The 21,620-nt window shown below is 38.5% G+C and overlaps 2 protein-coding genes across 7 annotated transcripts in view; one reads left to right on the plus strand and one right to left on the minus strand.

Moving 5' to 3' along the window:
- Nucleotides 1–743: 743 nt before the first annotated feature.
- Nucleotides 744–5,937, minus strand: hoe2 (hoepel2). The gene is made up of 6 exons (XM_018004828.2): nt 5,172–5,937; nt 4,028–4,426; nt 3,805–3,974; nt 2,990–3,721; nt 2,259–2,585; nt 744–1,640 (listed from the first exon to the last, which is right to left on the minus strand). Exons 1-6 carry the CDS (start codon nt 5,425–5,427, stop codon nt 966–968), a joined length of 2,559 nt encoding a protein of 852 aa, XP_017860317.1. The 5' UTR covers nt 5,428–5,937; the 3' UTR covers nt 744–965.
- Nucleotides 5,938–9,214: 3,277 nt separating this feature from the next.
- The window catches only part of Pvf3 (PDGF- and VEGF-related factor 3), a 119,266-nt gene continuing 106,860 nt past the window's right edge, over nt 9,215–21,620 (plus strand). For 4 of the 6 annotated variants that reach the window (XM_089466004.1, XM_089466005.1, XM_089466006.1 and 1 more), the window contains exon 1: nt 9,218–9,510. The gene's annotated coding sequence lies outside the window, so the exon portion shown is untranslated. Of the gene's footprint in view, nt 9,511–21,620 lie in introns of all 6 variants that reach the window. The other 2 variants (XM_018004527.2, XM_089466008.1) reach the window with 2 other exon arrangements.

Here is a 21,620-nt window from a genome sequence, read left to right on the forward strand (position 1 = left end):
GCGGAACCAATGTTTGGTTTTTGTTTTTCTTCTCCGTTGCTTTGCCCAGTTCGCTCAGTTTTCCGCTCGCTAATCTGTGCCCTCATTTGCTTTCACTTGACAGCCAAATTGATTGTTTTCCCATTTTCCCAGACGTAACAAATTGCCTACACGCTCGAGAATTTCACGAACAGCTTGAGAGTCTTATCCAAAGTGCCCTCCATGGTCACATTAATTGTAATAAATATGTCAACAGTGAGTAGATCCCAATCCAAATATACTGCGAAGCTGCGCTTTAGAGCATTGTGCTGTAATTCCCAAATGGTTTTAGCTGTGAGCTCCCTTCAGAGTTTATAACAGCCTAGATACTAAGTAAGCGTGGAAATATTAAAAATTGGCTTTCAATTACAGGGCTGTCCATATTTGGAGCACCTTTCTAGCAACCCTATATCTTTTTACAGAGACAGGCAGAATATGCCATAAAGGCTCAAGGCTCACAAATGAGAGATATTATATAATAAAAACAAAGTCAGGCTCAGCTAAGAAAGTCTGTAAAATCTGTATGTTTTACAAAAAGTAAGATCTAATGACTGATTGCAGGCTAATTGATTGACTGATTGATGCTCAACGAATCTTAAGTTAAAGTATTTACTGATGTATGTACTGATCATATACATGCTCACTATTAAAGTAAACTTATTAAATTCAATTAAAAATTTGTTTTTACTCAGGTAAAAAAATGGAATTAAAAACTTGTTTCATAATTAATGTGAAAGGAATTTTATTTTTGAGTAAACATTAGAAGAAAATCTAGATTGAACATACATATATATTCTATTTAATTTATAGATGTATATTAAATTTATATATTATATTATACAGAACGATTAGCAATGAATCAAGCAAAAACAATCATATAAATAGTTAAAATTTTTTAAATATCCAATTATTATTTGAATTATTTGGGATTTTGCCTATCTTGGCAATTAATTCCACTCGAAGACGCTGTGGGCGAGCAGCAGATAGATGGTCATCAGGACTATCTGGCACAGCATCAGGGGCAGCACGGTCTTCAGATACCGCGTGAAGGAGAGCTTGTAGCCATGCTGTTCGGCAATGCCGGCGGCAATGACGTTCGCCGAGGCGCCGTAGAGGCTGCCATTGCCGCCGAGGGAGGCGCCCAGGGTGAGGGCCCAGACGAGGGGCTGCAGCGGCAGGCCGAGCGATTGTTTGGCCACCAGCGAGGTGACCAGCTTGACCATCATCGCCGCCACGGGTATGCTGTCCAAGATGGACGAGGCCAGCGCCGTGGTCCACAATATGACGACTATGGCCATCGTGAGACGGTGCTCCATATTCACGGCGAGAATCACGTGCTCCGTGAACTCGGCAATGCTGACGAGCAGCCCAAGTCGCTCCACACACTCCATCATCACGAACATGGCGCCGAAGAAGAGCAGCGTTGTCCACTCGATGCGGTGTATCAGATGCTCCATATCCTCGCGATTCACCATAATCAGCAGCAGGATCACCCCCAGCAGCGCGACCCAGCCGAGGGGCAAGGTGCGCCAACGGGGCACCGACTGCACCAGGAAGCAGACGATGACGAAGACCAGGACACCGGTCGATAAGAGTAGTAGCTTCTTGTTCTTGATGGGGTACTGCAAGGAGAGTACATGATTGATTGGCTGATTAGATCAATCGATCCGGGTTATGATAAATGATTGATCACTTCGTCTACAAAATATTATAAAAAGTTGACCAACTCAGTGAATATACATAAAATTGATTGACTGATTGATTGATTTGATCTGGTAAATAATAAATGATTGATCAATCCGTCTATAAACTACTATGATCAGCTTTCTAAATCTGTGAATAAATATTTTTTGTATGAAAAAATTATTGATTGACTGATTGATTGATTGACGATTTCTGCAATGGCTAAATAGTTAGAGCAAGGAAGCGGCATTTTTCCTCGCATTTGATTTAATGCTAAATATGCCACAGAAGTTGATATATTTACTTATTAAACATGATGACTGACTGACTGAATGACTGATGATTGATATATAAGGGCTAAGCACTTAGGGAGGCTAGCTTTAGTGCTTTTATCTAGACCTCATTGAATGATGGGAGCATTGATAAGAGTATAATAAATATATTTGATGGATTGATTGATGATGTATGCACACAAAAATCTCTTCTCAGAAAAGTTAAAATTTTACTATCATATTAGCTTGCACTGTATCATATAATATCATCTCGCACAGTCATACCTTCTGCTTTAACTCGTCGAGCGTGCTCGCATAGATCTCGGTGGAGCCAACGCCTCGCTCCTTACGTCGCAATGTGCGCTTCAGCTGCTTGACCTTGCCCTGCAGAGTGCCACGCACCAGCTGCGCGTCCTTCGAGCAGGCTCCAATCGCATTCAAAGCACGTTGCCACACCTTAATCTCACGTCGCAGCTCGCCCAGCTCCTTGGGCTCGTTGAGACGCAGCTCATCCATGTTGCGATAGTAGATGCGTAAGTAGACGCAGCTCTGCAGCAAGGCCAAGATTACGCCGGGCATCATATGGGCCATAAATGTCAAAAAGTTGATGTCCTGCAAAAAAGAGTTTGAAGGGGAAAAGTTTTAGGAAATAAAACTTTCAGATTTTCTATCAAAATATCCATTTTGAAATTAGTCTTCGAATCGATCTGATTATCTGGCCTCTATCCAGGTGTTTAACTATTGATATATCAATTAGAGTACCTACTGATCGAGTACCTTTCCATCTATCTATTAATAAACCGAACGATATATGTTTGTATCTATTAATCGGTCTATCGATCTGTACGATCCCTACTATATCGACAATCTCTACGACCTCTACGATCTTGACGATCCCTATCATATCGACGAGCTCAACGATCTCTTCTATATCTACTATCTTTATGATCTCTATACCTCTACGAATATTAAAAACCCAATCGAAAAATAAAAATCAAATCAAGTATTCGACTCACATTCTCGACGATAAAGCGGTTCGTGCCCACGATGATGCTAATGGGATCGCCGATGGGTGACAGAGCTCCGCCGATGTTCGCGTGGACAATGATGCCCATGACAACGGGTATGGGATCCAGTTGCATGACCTCGCACAGACGTATCGCAACTGGTGTGAGCAGCAGCACTGTGGTCATGTTGTCCAGCACGCTGGACACCAGGCAAGTGATCACGCAGAGACTATAGATCATCGGCCAGATCTTGCCGCCCGAAACCTCAAAGCAAACGACGGCCAGATAGTCGAAGACACCCGTCTCGGTGAGTATGAGAATGAGCAGCATCATGCAGAAGAGTAGGGTGAGCAGTTCCATGTCCATCCACTGCTTGATCTCCTCCATGTTGGGGCGATCTTGAAAGGCAGCCAAGGCCGTCACAGAGAGCACTGAACAGATGATGGCCACAAATGGACGATCAAGTTGCTCCGAGATGAGCAGGCCATAGAAGAGGAGCAGTATGAGTCCCGCTAGAATGCTGCCGGTGCGATTGTTCACAATCAACGGATTATAGCTGAGATCCACAGCCAAGTCCTGTTGAGCATTGCTGTAGATGCGCAAACGCATCCGAGCTTCCCGATGGGCGAGCAACTCACCCAACTCGGGGGTTATGTGAAAGGTGTGATTGCGATGCACGGCGGGCGACCTGAAAAGCTCATCATCCGGCACCAAAGGCAGCTGCCAGGGTGATAAGACGTCCTATGGAAAGAGAGATAGAGAGAAAGAGAGAGAAAGGAAAATTGACTTGATGGCAGAGTATTTGCTCTATTCTTCAGCTTTACCTCATAGTCCCGACTCCTGTTGTGGGACAACTGCGGCTGCACAAACAGATAACTGCGACTATCCGTCTCGTTCTCCTCCCGCTCAGTCTGCAACTGCTTGAAGGACTGCTCGAAAGCGCCCTCCAGCCTCAGGTAGAAGTCGCCCATGGGCTTCTGCTCCAGCTGAAAAACTAAGCGGGAGATTAGACTGCAGAGAGATGTAGGAGTGGTGTCGATGCCCTACATTTGCCAATCTCCCCTTTGGGCACCTGCACAATCTTCTCGAGCAGCTGCTTCTCGCCCACGCTGATCAGGACGCCGGCTGCTACGACCCAGATGACGAGCAGGCAGCATCTCTTCAAGCGTTTATCCCGCTGCTGTTGCTCCTTGGACCTCTTCGATTTGTGATGCAGTCGTCGAGCCACGGCCTTGGCGCTGCCGGGTCCATTTGCATGCGGCTCGTGATCCGAGTGAATGGTCGTCGCCTCATCGTCTGTGCTCTTGTCGCCGTCGTAGTTCGGCTTCATTTTGATGTCCAGAAAATCGGAGCCGGCATAGCTGGACTTACGATCATCTGGCTCCTCCACATCCAGCTCGACCTCCACCTCGTGCTCCTCCGCCTCGCTGTCGGCGACCATGGAGCCTGTTCACATATGTCAATGAAATAAAACACATTTATTACCACCGAGACTCAATTGCCTGTCAAGTGCTTTTCATCTGCCTGCCAAGTATTTGTCAAGAGCTTGTCAAGTGCTTGTCAAATGCTATTCAATCTAACGGGTCTGACGTTATTTAATAATCGATAGGACTCAAGATAAATGTTTTGACTGCTTTTAGGTTAATTTATCCCACTCAATAGACTAAAAAGTAAATTAACTGCTGTTCCACTAGCAGATACCCTTTAAAATAATTTCTTTTATACATAGTCTTGCGATTAGATTGGAAATGTTTGAAATGATTTGAGGACCTTTTATGGGGATGTATGGGAAAGATATATGGTTGCTCGACTTGAAGATACCCTTCACTGTCTAAAAAAAAAAAAACAAAATAAGTTATAGGATTATAATCATGTAGTAATCTATCCCTATCCCTAATAAATAATAGTAAATAATTGGGTTCTGTTATAGATATCAACTTTGTGCTTCAACTTTTAAATTCAGCATCTTATTCCTGGTAAATTAGACAATGGTAAAATAATGTGCATTTTTTTAAGTACAGGGTATTTCATTGTCATGTGCAATGCACTTGAAAGAAATTGCAGTGTTTCCTTTGAGCTAACCTTCGATTGCATGCACATTTATGCACATATAATTTAGCATTCACTTTCAGTATTCCTGTACATGCGTATACCCTGTAGCTGCGCTTGCTATTGGGTCTGCTCGACTCACCGTGAATGCGTTGGTTTTCCATTTTAAAGCTCGCCATGCTGGGATCATGTCGAATCTCCGCTGGCAATGCCCGCCACACCTGCAACGTTTGCTCAGTTAGATGGGGCGAGGACTGAGTGGTGGTCAGAAATGGAGGCGGAACCGGAACCGGAACCTGCAGATCCACTTGCGTTTTACTGCGATGCTGCAGCTCGATGCCGTGCGAGGGGCTGCGTGGGCTTGGACTAAGTCGACGCAGCGTGCCGAGCAGGCCCATGATTCGAATACTCTACACGCTGTTCTACTGCGCTGTTATACTGTTCTACTGCGCTGTTATACCGTTGCACACACCTTTCCGTTGGGCAGCTGGGAACCGTACACATGCTGTCAGGCCACGGCTCGGGTTGCGACTGAATCGTCAGTTGAGACGTGTCGAAACATTTTTGTGGTTTCGTCTTTCCAGCAAACGCTTTCAATATTGAACGAACCACTTTGCCCCCAGCCTGTCCCACCTGCCGCACTGGCACACTCAAGGCTTGCTTCCAGGATGGAAACTGGCGCCTGCGCATGTTTTTTTATATTTTTTTTTATGTTCTCATTTAGCTCATTCACATTTCCGTGTTTTGGTCGCTGTTCGCTTTTTGTCAACAAGTTTCCTTTTGTTGAACCACTGAAACCACTGAGCCACTTGCCTTATTCACGGCGACGTGTCAACAGCTCACTTAGCTGCCCCTCCACAGTCACAATTAAATAATTCATAATTAATTCACAACTTTTCGGAATTGCGCATACGACATGTGTGACAAATGCAATTTGAAGCTCGACTCTCTGCGACATTTACTGGCAGAGCGAAACGTGCTGCAGCCAGCTAAGGAATTTAATTGCCACGACGTCACTTAATGGGTACAGTAGTCACTCGCAAAGTGAAATAGTTCACCTCAAGGTTTTTTTTTAAAAAACGGAAAATAGTTTTTCTTGTATACAAATAAAAAATATAAATTAATACAATTTAAGCAACTATAATATATACAATTTGTAAGACCCTGATATAATAATAATGATAAGCAAATATATATATATATATATTTTTTTTGTAATAGAAAAATATTAAATTACAAATTATAAGCAATTAAACCATATGAAATGGGTTCTCATAATATATCAAATATTATAGTAAATACAAAGAAAAAGGATAAATTAAATTAAATTAATATGAAGGCATAATGAGTCATTTAATATATTTTGGGTTTGATATTAAGATAAGATTCACTATATATTTTACATATAAATTAAATGGATTTCAGACAATTTTTTTCAATTAGTTTATTTAAAAAATTTTATATTTGTACGTATTCATAGTACAATATTTTTTCAATATTTTTTTAAACAAATTGCTTAATTTTATAGGGCATGAATACGTTTATTATTGAATTTAGAATTTGATTGAAACCGTCAGCTGGTGTTGAGCTTCACTAAACCGACTTAGCAAAGACATGCACATGTGCACTAAGTGGTGAGTATAGCTTTGTTCACCATTGTGGGGCTGTGACATGGCTTGTGGTGCTGGGATAATTTGATATGTAGGGTGTGTGTCTTGGATAAAATAGTTCTAAGCTTATGAATGGGTCTTAAAATTTGTTACTAATATATAAAATAGTCAGAATTATAAAAAAAAGTAAACATTTATAAAAGCAAGCATTTCGAAACAGTATACTTTTAACTAGAAAATAGAAATGTTATTAAATGCAAGTAAATAGTCTGTAAAAGCCCAACACATATTTGTTCTATTAACAAATAAATATAAATAAATTAAAGCCAAAGTTAGGAACTGGCTCCAATGAGCTTCAAACATGGCATTGGCGCCAGAGTCGATTACGAAACATAGACATTAAATGCAGAGGATGTGACACTAATTGCATTGATTTACCAGGCCCTGTAGGCCGAACCGCCAGATGGACGGACGGATAGAAGGACAGGCTGGCAGGCAGGCAGTCAGGCAGACGACAGGCAGGCAAGCAATTCGACGACAGCTGATAAAAGTAGTTCGAATAGAAGTGTGCTCTGTCCCCACTCTCTGCTCGCCGTCTCTTCCCTTCCCTCTCTTCTTTGAGCATCCAAAGAACCTGTTCCAAGCCAACAAACTCCGACAGGCTGTTAACTGAAGCACCCATTGTAACATTTTTCATTTATGCAAAATTATTCATAATGAGAAATAAGTCGAAGCAACTGAAGTAGTGAACTAGATGGGCGGCTAGTGCTAGTAAAAGTACCAGAGAATTATGCAGAATGTAAGTACCATCATCTACATAGTTAAGGAGCAAAATTTTGGGAGCTGAAAATTAGGAATCAATGTTTAGGCGTAACAAATTTAGAGTCGAGATTTAGAAGTAAACGAGGATTTTGTGAGTTGAAGCTTTCGAAGTTTAATTTTCAGAAGTTAGAATCAAGAACCAATAATTTCGGAGTTACATTTAATAGGGACATTTGCCTTATTGAGCCACAGAGTTAGGTTTCCACCTCTTCCAAGCCCTCCAAGAGTATTTCACATTCGTCTCAATTCATCTGAATTGGTTCATTTTCTTTTTTTTAAATAGGTTCCCATAAACAACTCCGAGTGTCATTCATGTTTTGCTTTCCCTGTAGTATCCATCGTAGTACCATCTGGTATATATTTCGCGCTTTACGTACAGTTGTTCTTGCGTTTGTTTGTTGTATTCTCTGGCTCATTTGGATTTTAATTGGGCATTTAATGGGCTTTGGCCTCGGAATGAGTTTCACAGCGATTTCTGCGTGCAAAACAATGTAATTGGCAGGAGAACAGATGGGCAGGTGGGTGGTTGAGCGGATGAGCGGGTGAGCAGATGGAGCAGACGCTGCCTTTGGTTATTGTTGAGTCCTTGAACCGAAGTCCTTTGGTGGCATAGCCATGTGAATTTCACTTTTCCTACAGGCAAAGCAGCAGCCGTTGCTGCAAGCCGGCGGCATGGCTGAGCTGCCTTTTCGACCAGGATCACCTGTGCATGCATACACACACATGGCACACACACACACTCCCAAATGGCTTTTGGCTTAAGGACACTGGGGCTATGCTTGCAGAAAGCCCATTTGCAGTTGCCATTACCTACCGCACTTACACAGGCACATTCACACACACATATACGTAATCAGTCACCCTCACCACTCTTAATTAATCAGATTGCAATCGACTTTGACGTTTGAAAACTTCACTCAATATGCCAATGCCAACTGCCAACAATTCTCATTGGTTCCCCTTCCCCTTATGCCTCTTCCTTCACTTTCCTCTCCCTCCCTCTACCTTTCTCTGTCTCTCTCACACTTTCTAATTCCCGCTCAATTTCCACACAGTTCTCTAGTTGCCTTTTACACACTTGCAGTTTAGTTTTGCTTTCAACTTTTCGTTTCTTTTGAGCTCTTTGTCTGGCGATGCCTTTTGACTGCAGTGGATACTGATTTGTTAAGGTTGTTTTCACTTTTTTGATATTTCCAAATTATGCGGGTAAAGTGAGCTGTCATTATTGATTAAAAGTCTCCTTTGTGCTCGTCATTTGTTAACAAAATCATACTAAAGCTTTTTACTGTGGCGAAAATTCTTTCATTTCGCTCGCACCCATATGAACTCCCTACTGTGATGTCACAACACACAAATTGCTGCATTTTTTGCCTTATCTGTCTCTCTGCTAATCGTGAGCACAATATTTGTTGCTGTTGCTTTTAATGCCGTTACATATTTTGGTTTCACTGATGCGCTGAGCGGGAGGGGTAATTGAATATGTCCATGGCGCGCATGCCATTGGCTGAAATGCTGCTGATCCCGTTAGCTTAAGAGCGACTGATGGTCCCATTGAGAGTAGTATGAGCGCTAGCGCATTGCGAATTGCGTGCGAAGTGGAGAAGCGCTGATAGTTGAGTGCTTTTGTTATTGTTTTATAAGTATAAATGCCGGCTGCTCTTAGCTGTTGTTGTATTAGAGAGAAGTCCGGCTTAGCGAAGGAGCGCACTTAATGAGTTATTTTTAGTTTGCTTGCGCTTCTTCTTTCGATCAGTCGGAATCTGTGCGCCTGAGTTTAGAATCGTATTTAATTAAGTTAATCAAGATGTGTTTTAATTGATTATTATTTGTTCTTATTTGTGATTTAAGGGTGTCTTCAGTGTTTAGTGAGTTATTTGTAAATCTCATTGTGTGTAAAATATGTTTTGCGTAATTTTTGTCAGCTGATTTTTTCTTTTTTGAGGCAAAAATGACGTAAATAAAGGAATGCACATTGAGTGATAGAGAGGGATAGAGAGTGACAAAGTAATGCGCGTTTGTGAGCGGGAAATAATAAGAGAGACAAATGAGGTAAGCGGGCTGAGCTCTTTGTATATACAATATTTATTCTCTTATAAAGGTACATTGATTTTTAAATGCATTTTGTTGCTGTTCTGTGGATATAATGTAATTTAATTATTGTAATTTTATTTTTACGAATATTTTAATATTTTTAAACCTTTTTATAGAACAATGTTAAAAATATTTGAAAAATTTTAATATAAAACAAATTATAAAATTAATAATGGCAAAATTCTTTATTTAACCTCTAAGCAGTATTCTCTTATTATTATTTGTGCTTTTTACCCTTTGTACAGAGCAACTCTTTGCCTTTGGCTACAATGCAGACTAAAGCAGTTTTTTATATCAAATTTATTTTCGATTTTTCATCGTCAGCATCATCGAGTTTTCCGCTTTTGCTTGCTTTTTTCGCTTTTCGGTCTGGATTCCTTTCATGCGAATTTTTGGCTTTTGTCGAGAGCTCCGACTGCGAGTCGAGCTGTTGCCGTCCATTGTTTACTTCCGCTTCCGGTTCGAGGGCGGCGCTCTGGCGCGGAGCGGCGCGGAGCGGCGCGGCGCGGCATATGCAAATATTTTCAACATGATTGCATTTCTCTATTTTGATTTCTTGCTTTTGCTTTTGTGTATTTGGCCATTAAACGGGGTGCAGTCGACTTCTGCGTTTTGCCTTCAGCCATTCACGACAAAACAAATTGATTCCAGTTAAAAGCATAATCAGTCAAATAAAATTAAAGATAACGAGTCGAATGAAATTCAATTTGGGATTGATTTTACTCAGTTAAAAATGGCTGGTTAAATGGAAATTAAATTGTGGTCTTTGTGGTATGTGGCTGACTGTGTCTGTGTAATTACTATTCTGTGTGTGTGTGTGTCTTAGCTTGTTGTTAAATACTCGAATATAAGTGGGAAAACTTTTGGGGGTGGATACTATGAATAGATACGCTGTTTTAAGCATGATTGCTTAAGTCTGGTCCTAGAATAAAATGAGAATACCTGAGAGGTTAAGATCAGTTTGTTTGTGATAGAGCAGCAAATTTGAAAACAATCTACTAGAATGAGCTGCAAATTATGAAAATAAAAAGTAAATTTATATAAAAATAAAATTAATAAAAAAAAAATATGAATAAATAAATGTCAATAATTTATCATAATAATAATTTATATAACATTTTTATGGAATATTTTTTATTATATTATACATATTTTTCCCATTACATATTTTAAAAATTAGTTTCACATATCATTTCCACATTTTTTGCAGGGTATTTCATTACTCCAACCTACCTTTGCACGCTCAACTCGTGCAAGTTTAATAAAATTAATTTGTTTATTTACCAAAATGAGCTTCGCACTTTTTACGCGTTTTTAAGCACATTTCGAGTCCTTTTCCACTCCTGCAGTCACTTGAACTAATTAACTCTAAATATTTACACATGCCGCATGTGACCCGCTTCTTCCTCTTCTTCTTCCCGCTTCCTCCTGTGCTCTCTATCCTTATCCTTTCAACGGTCTCCTGCCACGCCTGCTTTTTACCCTTTTCTTTACCGAGATTTTGCTTCATTTTTCCCTTTTATTTAATTTTCAACTCTTTAGCGATTTTGTGTTCCTGTGTCATGTAAATACAAATTAAAACAAGTCCTGTTGTTTGGTTTCCATTGAGGTTGCTCGACTGGGAGATGCCCTATAAACTGAGATATAAATAGAAAGAACTATATTAAAGTGCCGAAATGCAATAAAACCCTATATTTTGAATTTATAGAAACATTTCATATATTCTTTTACATGCCATTGCCATAAAAACTCCTTTTTTAATACACCCCACGTTTACTTTTCATTTAAGAACAGGGTATAACAAGTGAGGGTTCATATGTATATATATGTGTATGTATATATATTGTAAGCAAGTCGTGGAAATTTTGTCCTGTCAGAGGGTTTCCTTTTTTTCTCGACAAACTTTTTAAACCACTAAACTTTTATATTTTTGCTGGGTTTTTTTGGGTGAAAAATTGATATACTAATTTTAAAAGCAGCATTTTAAAGAGTTGCGGATTTTGGTATTATGTCAAGCTTATATGTGAAGCAATTCATATTTGATAAGGTATAGCAGTTAGTTGAAAACACTTGAAAGTTTATTAGAGATAAGCACACTCAATATATTAAATATTAATATTAACAAGGGTTTAGGGTACTCCACTTCACGATATCAAATGAACCCAACTACTGTATTGCCATATCAATTTCAAATGTTGTGTAACATGAGCTGAGATAGTATCTCATGTTCGGCAGCTTTGGCATTTAAAACAATTAACGGCATTTATTATTAAGTAATTTGCATGTAATTCGCAACACTTTAAGTTCAGCAAATGTTGCACTCTGCCTGTGGCAAAGAGAATGGTATGGAATGGAGCTTAGTCGAATTATTAACAGCTGGCCAGCTACTGTGCTGCAGCGCCGATTTAGACAGATAAGCCGTGTAATAGCCATTTTGCAATGCAAATTAGTGGCCAGAATGAGTTCGCGCGTATCGCGATGTGAAGCGCGTGAGAGATATGCGGGCCAAAGATCTGACAGCTGCGATAAGCATATCAGAATAGCGTTTAATTTTAAATTATTATTATTCTTTGTTTTTGTGTGTAAAGAGAGGAAAAAGTATTTTTTCTCAATTAAAGTGAAGTGGAAGAATTTTTCCATTATATATGTAGAAAATATAGCACCTATTTATATTATTATATTTATTATAGACGATAAACAATGGAAATGTATTATATAAATTATGTAATTTTTACATAAAGCTATTCAAAAGTTATACTCAGAAATACACAGAGTTGCTGTTGTCAAAATACTTTTGTCATCGACTGTATCCTGTAATTCTCTCTAAATACTTCCCTTTCGTTCTGCTACTGCGTTTAGCTTTAGTAACTTCTCTCTATAACTTAGTTAACATTACTCAATTAACACTTAATAGCATCAATTTTAAATTTAAAGCATCTGCCACAAAGAGGTCCCCGGCCTGGTGTCCATGTGTTGACGCTCTTAAGTATAAGAGAATGAATGATGGATGCATCATGACCAGACGTTGGCTCTAGCTCCTTTTTGTAAAGTCAAACATCTGCTGCTGCTACTGGAATTGCTACTGCTCTGGCTCTGTTGTTGGAACGCATCCATCAAAAGCTAACAGTCCCTGCGGAACAATGGATGGCACAAAGGATGCGTTTTGGCCGTTGCTGTTGCCGCCGGCCATAATGAAAGCCAACATTGTCAAAAGGCAGTTGGCCAAAAGCCTTTTGTTGTGATTTATATTGATGGAACGATAAGCGGCAACCTACAAAACCGGACCATACAGCTACCGAAACATGGGTTATTGAGGCACTTGACTGTAATGAATTGCGGCCTTGGTTGAAGTTTCTGAAGGCTTCTTTGGCCCAGCTGCTTGATTCGACAGGATATGCTGGCTTTTACGTATTGCCTTTCCTTGACATAGCCAACGCAATTTGAATGCCTTTAACTACAGAATCCAGAGATATAAATTCGAATATTTCGAGACTATAAATATAGAGACAGATCTTGATAGAAACATCTAAAAAGCACAGTAAAAGATATTGAAAAAATTATTTTTGTGAAATTTATTGGACTAGGATATACCAGAGAGATATGACAAAATAAATTTATTTACTTGACATTTCTTATGTAATACCATTACACTTGAGTCTCCTTTTAATCTGTCCACCTGCAAGGCAGCTTTCCATTTCGTTTTTGAAAGTCTCAGGCGAGAAGCATAAAAAGTAAAACCGTCAATTTGTTTGGCCTTTTGCGCAGAAAAAAAATACAAGTTACGTCAATATTTGCAACACATTTTTTGTTGTTGTTGTGGATAATTTGCATTGCCATGCGAATTGCTAATGTTTTTTATTTAATTGTTGATGCCATAAAAAACAAAAATTAACTATTGTAAATAAGTTGAGTTGAGTTGCTGAGTTTATAGTAGCGGAAATTGTTTGGTCAAACTTATGATCGTCAGCATTGCTAGGATTCCGTATGAATAGTTGCAGATGTCTAAATTTGGAGAAGTCAATATATGGGCATATAAAGAGATTACAACTTGTAATAGCATAGGTAGTGTGATAGAAATATATTTTAAGTGCGCTTAATTATATAGTTTGTTTTATTAAAAATACTTTTTTTTGAAGTGGGCCTGGGAACTAGAAAATGTTTGTACATGTATGTTATATGCATGTATATGTATGAATGTTATACTATATAGTACAATAAGTTTGCAATCTACTTTATTTCAAAACATAAGTTAGCTAAGTAAGGTATATCAAGGCTATTTGGAGTAAGAGTCAATCGATTTATTGTAAGGTAAATTATAGTACAATTATTCCTAGGTTCTATTGATCATGGGGCATATCTCTTTCATCGAAGTTAATAATGATCGGGAGTCTTTTTTCTATCTCTAGCTAATCTGTACTTGTCTGGAGGTACATTTATATCTACCTATAAGATCTATTACCTTTATTTTCCTATTTGTTGGGATGGTAAATGTTATTATACCTATATTATTTAGAAGTAGGTTGCAAACCAAATGTCATTGTGTACATTTTTAATGAATACTATAACCAAATTATACGTACTACAAGTTTTATTAGCCTAGTTTTAATAGATCCTGAGATATGAAGCCAATTTAGATATAAATCCAAACAGAAATGGTACCTTAGTTACACTTACTCGATCTCTAAATTTGATAAGCTAGAAGATATACTTATAATATTTGGAAATATGATATATACATTTTTTCTATCTACAGCAATTAAATTCTACCTGCAACAATTTTACTAGTCTAGCTCAAATAGATCCAAAGATCTCAAACGTATGCCTATCAAACTTTATCAGACATAAATTTACAACTTCTTTGATAGCTTAACAAATCTATTACCATTTTGGGCAACTTCAATGGCCCCAACTCAAGGGTCAATCGTGCTTAGATTTCAATTAGCAATTAAATAATTTTTATGCTCCATTTCCGCATATGTAGATGAACCCACGCTTCCAACGAATGCTTGAAGTATGCTCTACATATTCAAATTAGCCTAATTTGTCAAATGCAAATTGACCTTCAGCTTGATCGACTCTCTGACTCATTGGTCCTACAATACCTATCGACACCTACTGCTGCGCTTTTATCTATATCCCCCCACTCTACACTGTTCTTGAAACCAGTTTTTCTTCATTTTTTTCTCTTGTTCACTTTTTTTTCGTTGACATTGAAAATTATTGTTCCATGGCCCCAGCACGAGTCCCATTCATGAGATGCACAACGAGTTTTCTTAAGATGACGATAAATTTAATTGGGTAGCTCTCGTGTTGTGGCTGTCGCTCAGTAATTTGTAAGCTTTATCAATTTATCAAGATGCGGGCCCTACGTATTGCTTGTTTATGCATGTCATTAAAGTTCCTCTTCTTCTTCTCATCTTTTTTTTCTGCTTGTTATTTGAGTCTTTTGTTTTAAAGTTTTGCTGTTTTGGCAGCTGTTGTCACAATATTGTCGTAATGATTGAAAAGTAGAAATTCGTTTACTGTAGGGAGTACAGTCAGTGGAAAAAGTTGTGTGCTAACTGTTCAGCTGCGCAGCTTATCCTGAAGCCTAAGTAGTAGAACTTTGTACTATACTATTATAATATTATTAAAGATTCTTATTTTTCTGGTCAAATTTTCCTAGGAAACCATCTTCAAACGTTCTATATACATATATCATTTTGGATATACAAATCTTTTGAGCAATAATCTCAATGACCTCAACGTTTTCTATTCATATAACTTCCTAATGAAATCAATATCTAAGCTCTTGGCCATTCTTTGAAATTGATCGCCTATTCGAAAGTTTTTAATTGATTCTATTTGCAATCTATTTATAATTGGTATTTGTGTGCGCACTTTGTGGTCGCTGCTTTGGACCACCAGAGAAATTATGCCGTTAATTTTGGCTAAGGCATCGTGTGCATTTGGTCAATAACTTCAAAGGCATTTTATCAATGGTGTTTATCGCATGTGCGGCTAAATTTTAGCTTTAATTGTTGCTAATTTCGAGGGAGATAGAGAAGAGAGAAAGAGGAAGACAGCGCACAAACTTTAATCACAACAATTAGGAATTGCAATCTTCATTGGTTTTATCTACTGCATTTGCATTTTGCAGCCTTTCATATTGGCCGCCAGTCAACAGGAGCAGCAGCAGCGATTGCTTTGCATTGCTTGCATTTGGTTAGACCTCGGGCTAGATTTGACCAGGCCTTAGCATATTTCGGTCATTTCCGCTGTTGATTTAGATACCCTGGAATTATCAGAGAGTTCGCTAAGAGACTGAACGAATATGCATGCAAGAGTTATGGACAGGGTATAGAATAGAGCTATTTATTATCTTCATTGTCATAATCATTATCATTGTTATCATCATTGTCATTGGCTCACTTTACATTTTACTTCATTCTCTCATCTTTGTCTTCCCCTCAAACATCCTCAATCAATTAACTCTAGGGTATCGCCATTTCGAGCAACTGTCTATTAACTGTCTGTTAATGTGATTTTAATTGCAATTGGCAATTGTTGAGGATTATGTAATGTGACAATTGAAGCACTGTGGACATTGCCAACTGTAGTGGGCTCCACTTGACACTCGCAGCTGCCACTCACCGTTGCCCACTTTGCCATGCCCACTGCCCGCACGCCCCAGGCAACACACACTTTCCCCTCATCAGTTTATCAACTACTTGCAGCATGTGGCTGATGTCATCGTTAGTCAGTTGAGTTTGAACAGCGGTTGTTTCTTTTTTTTTTTTTTTTTTAACTGTATTTGACTTGTCTTTCGATTTTGCGGCAGCTCTTTTTTTTTTAGCTATTTGCTTTGCATATTTGCTCCAATGCTCGTCAGCCCACTTGACTGCCCCTCCAGCTGCAGTTGGCTGTAAAGTGAACTCAGTCTAGGCCCTCGGCTGGCAAAAAAAAAAAAAAAAAAAAATACTAAAATGAGCAGCTGCTTACCATGTGCAAAGTGCTCGAATGCGACTCAAAATGTTTGCTTTGGCTGCCTTTGCGTTTGTTTTGCCCAAATTGAAACATTTTTTTCGCCAGGGCATTGCCAATAGGCAGAGGCTGTTGCAACTCTTGCTCAGGTGTGCTCAAGTGGCGACAAACAAGTTGAACAAAGTTTGAACAAAATGTCGTAAAAGTTGTAAGGAAATTTGTACAAAAATATGGTGAATAATGTTTATTAAAAAAAAAAAAATAAAATAAAAAAATAAAAAAATAAACAATAATTAAAAAAAAAATTTTTTAATAAAAACCAAATAAATAAAAATATTTTAATATTAAAAGTTTAACAAATAATACAAATAAAATACATAAATATATTTAAATTATATTGCAAATAAATTTTATCTGTTAAATGAAAAGTTTTAATTGAAGATAATTATACATATCTCTCTTTCTTTCTCTCTCACTCTCTCTCTCTCTCTTTATCGCCTTTCTGTGCGATTTTCATAGTGCCCAGGCAGAACCAAAGGCCTACATTCAATTATCACTTAAGCTTTTTATACATTCGCTTTTCACTTTCCCTCTCTCTCTCTCTCTCTCTCTCTCTCTCTCTCTGTTGCTTGTCCATTTTCGCTTATACACCTTGCTGTGCGATTTTCATTAGCTCCCTGTAATTTTTGTTTATATCAAATTTCCAAAAATTTTCCGCTCTTGTTGTGGCATGCAACACTCGCATTGCGTGTCACATGCCACGAGTAATATAATTCTGCGTTTTACATTATGTATGCAAATATGGTCATTAAAATTGTAATCAACCGGAATGGCAGTTGAAATGTGGCGCATAAATTCAAATTTCAATTTGCATTGAAATGCATTTTAAATACAAACTGGAAAATTAAAAAAATTTTTTTTTATATTAAATAAAATAAAGTTGTTTGCGTCACATTTAAAATTGAATAAAATGAATTAAATGAAAATAAATGTCAATTGGCAGTCGTTCAGTAAATTGTTCCTTCTGGTCAAAAGGTTTGGACAGTAACTGACAGCCAACAGGGGAAAACTGCATTAGTTGTGTGTGGTAAACAAATAGATACCCTGTAATGGTAATGGATATTATATCGAAATGGTTTTGGATGAGCATAAGCTAGAGTTCTCGACTTGGAAGTAGATCCCAAATAAAATGATGAACAATAATGAAATTTTCCAATAATATAATATACTATTGCCAAAAATGGTATATCCTTTCAAAGGCTTCTTTGACTGGGTACAAAACTACTGCTAAATATTAAATGAAAAATGTCTAAAATGAATAAACAGGCAGGCAGACAATCAGAATGGCAGACAGAGAAGTGGAACGGACTGGATTGTAACTGGGAGAGAAATGTTTAAATGCGTAAATAAAACTAGCATAAAAACCGGAACAAGGGAAACAAAACCAAAAACAAAAACTTTGACAGGACAACAACAAGGAAATCCCAGTCCAGTCCAGGCACAAGCCAAAAACCATTGGCAGACGCTGTCAAATCTGGCCAACTGACAATGACAGCTAGCAGAGAGAGAGATACAGAGAGAGAGAGAGAGAGAGAGAGAGAGAGAAAGAGAGAGAGAGGGAGAGCGGGGAAAGTGGGGTAGGATATTTTAGGAGTTGGGGTATTCATGCCGTAACAAGTTCCACAGCTAAAATAAATTGTTTTGGCTACACAATTTTTTGGTGTTATGCGCGCCACTTGACTTGTAAATGGGCAATGGGCTGCTCACACACACACACAGGCACAGGCACAGACACAGACATACACGGGCCAACTAGGATGGCAACAGAGTCTAACGCAACTCCCATTGTTGACCCAGTTATGAGCCACAAAACAGTCCTCAAAACAAATAAAACGCCTGGGAATGCGAAGAAATGTTGAGAAATGTTCGCTAATGACAGCTTCGCAGCTGCTTGAAAGGACGAAGGAGGAGTTGCTGAAAAGTATGCTATGGCAAATATGCTGACAGCAGACTGAGAAAAACGTAGTAGGGGATAGACAGAGAAAGGACAGGAGAAAGGGAAGTCGCATAAAAATTAAAGATATATGAACCAAATGCTGACCATAAACGCACAACAGAAGCCAGCGTGACGCCAAAAAAGTTTTGGCCTAGACTGAAAGTTTGTTTGTTTCACGCAGGATGTGCTTCTCTATGTATGCGTATATAAGTATATATATCACGAAGAGATTTGGTTGTCTGTGTGCGTGAAAAAAGCTTTTAAGCAAACGCTTTTTGGTTCTGCCCGATAAGTCGACTCGCCGCATAAATATGACTTTCTTTAGGTACTTAAGTAAATTTGCACGAAAGTGGAATACATTAAACAAAAAGATTAAACTGAGTGGATAAAAAATATATATATGAGAAAATTATATATGAAAAAATTAATCTTTTGAGTAAATGTGAAATGAAACTTGAAGATGATTTATAGCATAGAATTATAAAAGAAGCATAGCTGTATATTTATTGAAGAAGTTATTTGGTTATACATAAGTCTCGATATTGGATTTGATTTAAGGGTAAGGATAAATATAAAACTTGACATACGTATAGAGATAGCACTAGAAATATAAAACTCAATAGTAGCGGCTTATCAAAAAGGTGCGTTTTTTTTAAATTAAATTTTCAAAACACAACTGAAGATAGGCAAGAATGACAATTTCTATAAAAACATTTTATATAGATAATTTGAACCAAAAATATTTCTACATCAATTATAGCTCAAGTGATTTTATTCAAATAATCCCATCAATTATCGCCCCTTTAAATACAATCACTTGTGGAAGCTTCACACGAAAATCCCCCACACAAAGTTTCCGAATTTTCCCAAGCTCTTGACAGCGGCCGTCCCGCTGAGCGCACGAGAAGTTTTTTGCCCGTTCGCAAATATTTGGCAGCTTCAGCAAACAAATTAATACAATTTTTGGACTAAGCGCTATACTTTGGCTACCCTCGGTCCAGCATGGATGCCCATTGAGCGAAGCTTTTGTCTATTTGTCTAGTAATTAAAAAAGTATAAAACCAGCAAATTAAATGCGCCAACTGTTGAGAAAGTTTGTTTTTGTTATTTTTTTTTCCTAGCATTTTCATTTTGACTTTTTTCGTACATTTTTTTTCCAAAAAAGTTTTTTGCACAAGCAAACAAACAGGCGTCGCGTTGCCGCACTTAATTAAATTAGAAAGCGGCCATAGTGTGCACAGTGGGGCCAAGTCAGTGCTGAATGTAAAAAAGTCAACCAAGCTTATAATAAGCTGAGCGATAAGTTTAACGGAGATTACGTGGATGTTGAAATGCTCAGTGTGGATGCTCTATGATGCTCCTCTTTTTCTCTCTCAAGCTCAATTTGACGTATTCCTTAGACCCTTGCCTATCTATGCGATCTTAAAAATTTTATATGTGACTATTTATACAAATATATTAAATGTGTTTTTAAGAGTATTTAGAATACATACTTATATACATGTTCAAAAATGTTTTTTTCTATATTGCACAGTGGGACCAAGCTGGTCCTATACAGGAATAGATCATTGCAGATGATGACAAACTGAAGTGGACTCTGAATGACTCACTATTCACCATTAGCGTTGTCTAAGTTTCGAAGTATTCTATAAAAGATTGCCTCTCTATGAGATTCTCAAAATTTGAAGCCACACTTACAGATAAAAATTTGTTCGGTAGACTTTAAATATCATTTTAACATAAATTGCTCGATAATTAGATTAGAACTAAACGTATTTGCTGACATTAAATATAGAGTTCAATATATATACAGTTGTATGTATAGATATATAAATATAGATTCAAAGAAGCTGCATAATTAGTTGTGCATATCCAGTTTTAGAAGGGTATATTGAAAAGCAAAGCTCGAAGTCAATGTCGCCGGAAATCAGCAAAACTAATGCCAAAACTTTTACAGTCGGTGTGGTAGCGGCGGTGAGAGGCGGCGAGAGGCGTGACAGCAGCTGCTTCGGTGGTCGTGTAAGTCAAGGGGCGTGCGTGACTGCTAGGGATGATAGAATGAGGTTGAGTGTGCTTGGAGTGTTTACTGTGGCGTAAAATGGCCAACGACGACGACGACGACGACTTTGTCTGCCAAATGAAATCCCATTCCACTTGTCTGTCCCACTCGGAGCGTGGGCGTGTCAGGGAAAGTTTATCAACTTAATTAGAGGCTTGATTACGTTAGATGGCGCTCATCTCTAACGTTCTGAATGCCGGCCATTAAAATTAAACGTTAGCTGGGCCGCAGATTGTGAACAGAACGAAAATGAGTGGGCTGGGAAGAGCTCATTACCAGGCCTTTGACATTTTTAAAGTTGAATACTGGAGACGAGTCGAGCTGAGTCTAGTTGAATCGATTTGAGTCGAGTCTTATCGCCTGCACGTTTCTGCAGCAGGCCGAGCCTGTTATCAGCTTATGGCTGCCATTTGGTTAGCAGCCCTTTAACTGCTGGCCATTTATCCTAGATTTGATTTATGGGGCAATTAAAAATTTGTGTCCCGCCCCCCGGGCACACGTCGCCTACGTCCTTCCGCTGAGGGCGTGGCAGCGCTCACACGATCTGCGCGCATCGATGCAAAATTTATGGCAGCGCATTTATTGCCAAGCGGCGTGAAAAAATTTAAATGGCGCTTCCTCTCGCAGCGACAAATGGCGAACGGGAGAGACAGAGTGCAGTGCAGTGAAACAGAGAGAGAGAAAGATATGTATATAGAGAGAGGGAGGGGGAGAGAGCGCGAGGTCTCCTCCCTAGAGATTTCGAATCTCGTTTCGATGCAATATGCCAAAAAGGCACTCGTTAAAGTGCAAGTTTTTTAGTGCAAGGATTATGTGAACTGTGCGAGGGGAGCTCAAGAAGTTTTCGATCGATAAAGCAACAGAATTGAATGCCCAGATGGAAGACACTTCAATAGATTTTTGCTGATGGAAGATGTCCTGTTATTTGGCTTGTGTTATAACTTGAGCCTCTGATGTTTTCTGATGTCTTTTCCCAGAAAGATAACAAATTATTTCACACACAATTTATACTTATTATATATTCTATTAAATATATGCATATACAAATAT

This window comes from Drosophila arizonae, chromosome 3 (assembly GCF_054131065.1).
Source record: "Drosophila arizonae isolate 15081-1271.41 chromosome 3, UAZ_ARI_1.0, whole genome shotgun sequence".
Taxonomy (NCBI): domain Eukaryota; kingdom Metazoa; phylum Arthropoda; class Insecta; order Diptera; family Drosophilidae; genus Drosophila; species Drosophila arizonae.

Excerpts from the sequence above, each read along its gene's own strand:
- hoe2 (XM_018004828.2), bottom strand. The coding sequence starts at position 5,427 with ATGGGCCTGCTCGGCACGCTGCGTCGACTTAGTCCAAGCCCACGCAGC. Across the intron at positions 3,975-4,027 it reads CAAAGGGGAGATTGGCAAAT|TTTTTCAGCTGGAGCAGAAG; the intron begins GTAGGGCATCGA and ends TCTCCCGCTTAG. Across the intron at positions 1,641-2,258 it reads TCGACGAGTTAAAGCAGAAG|TACCCCATCAAGAACAAGAA; the intron begins GTATGACTGTGC and ends CTCTCCTTGCAG.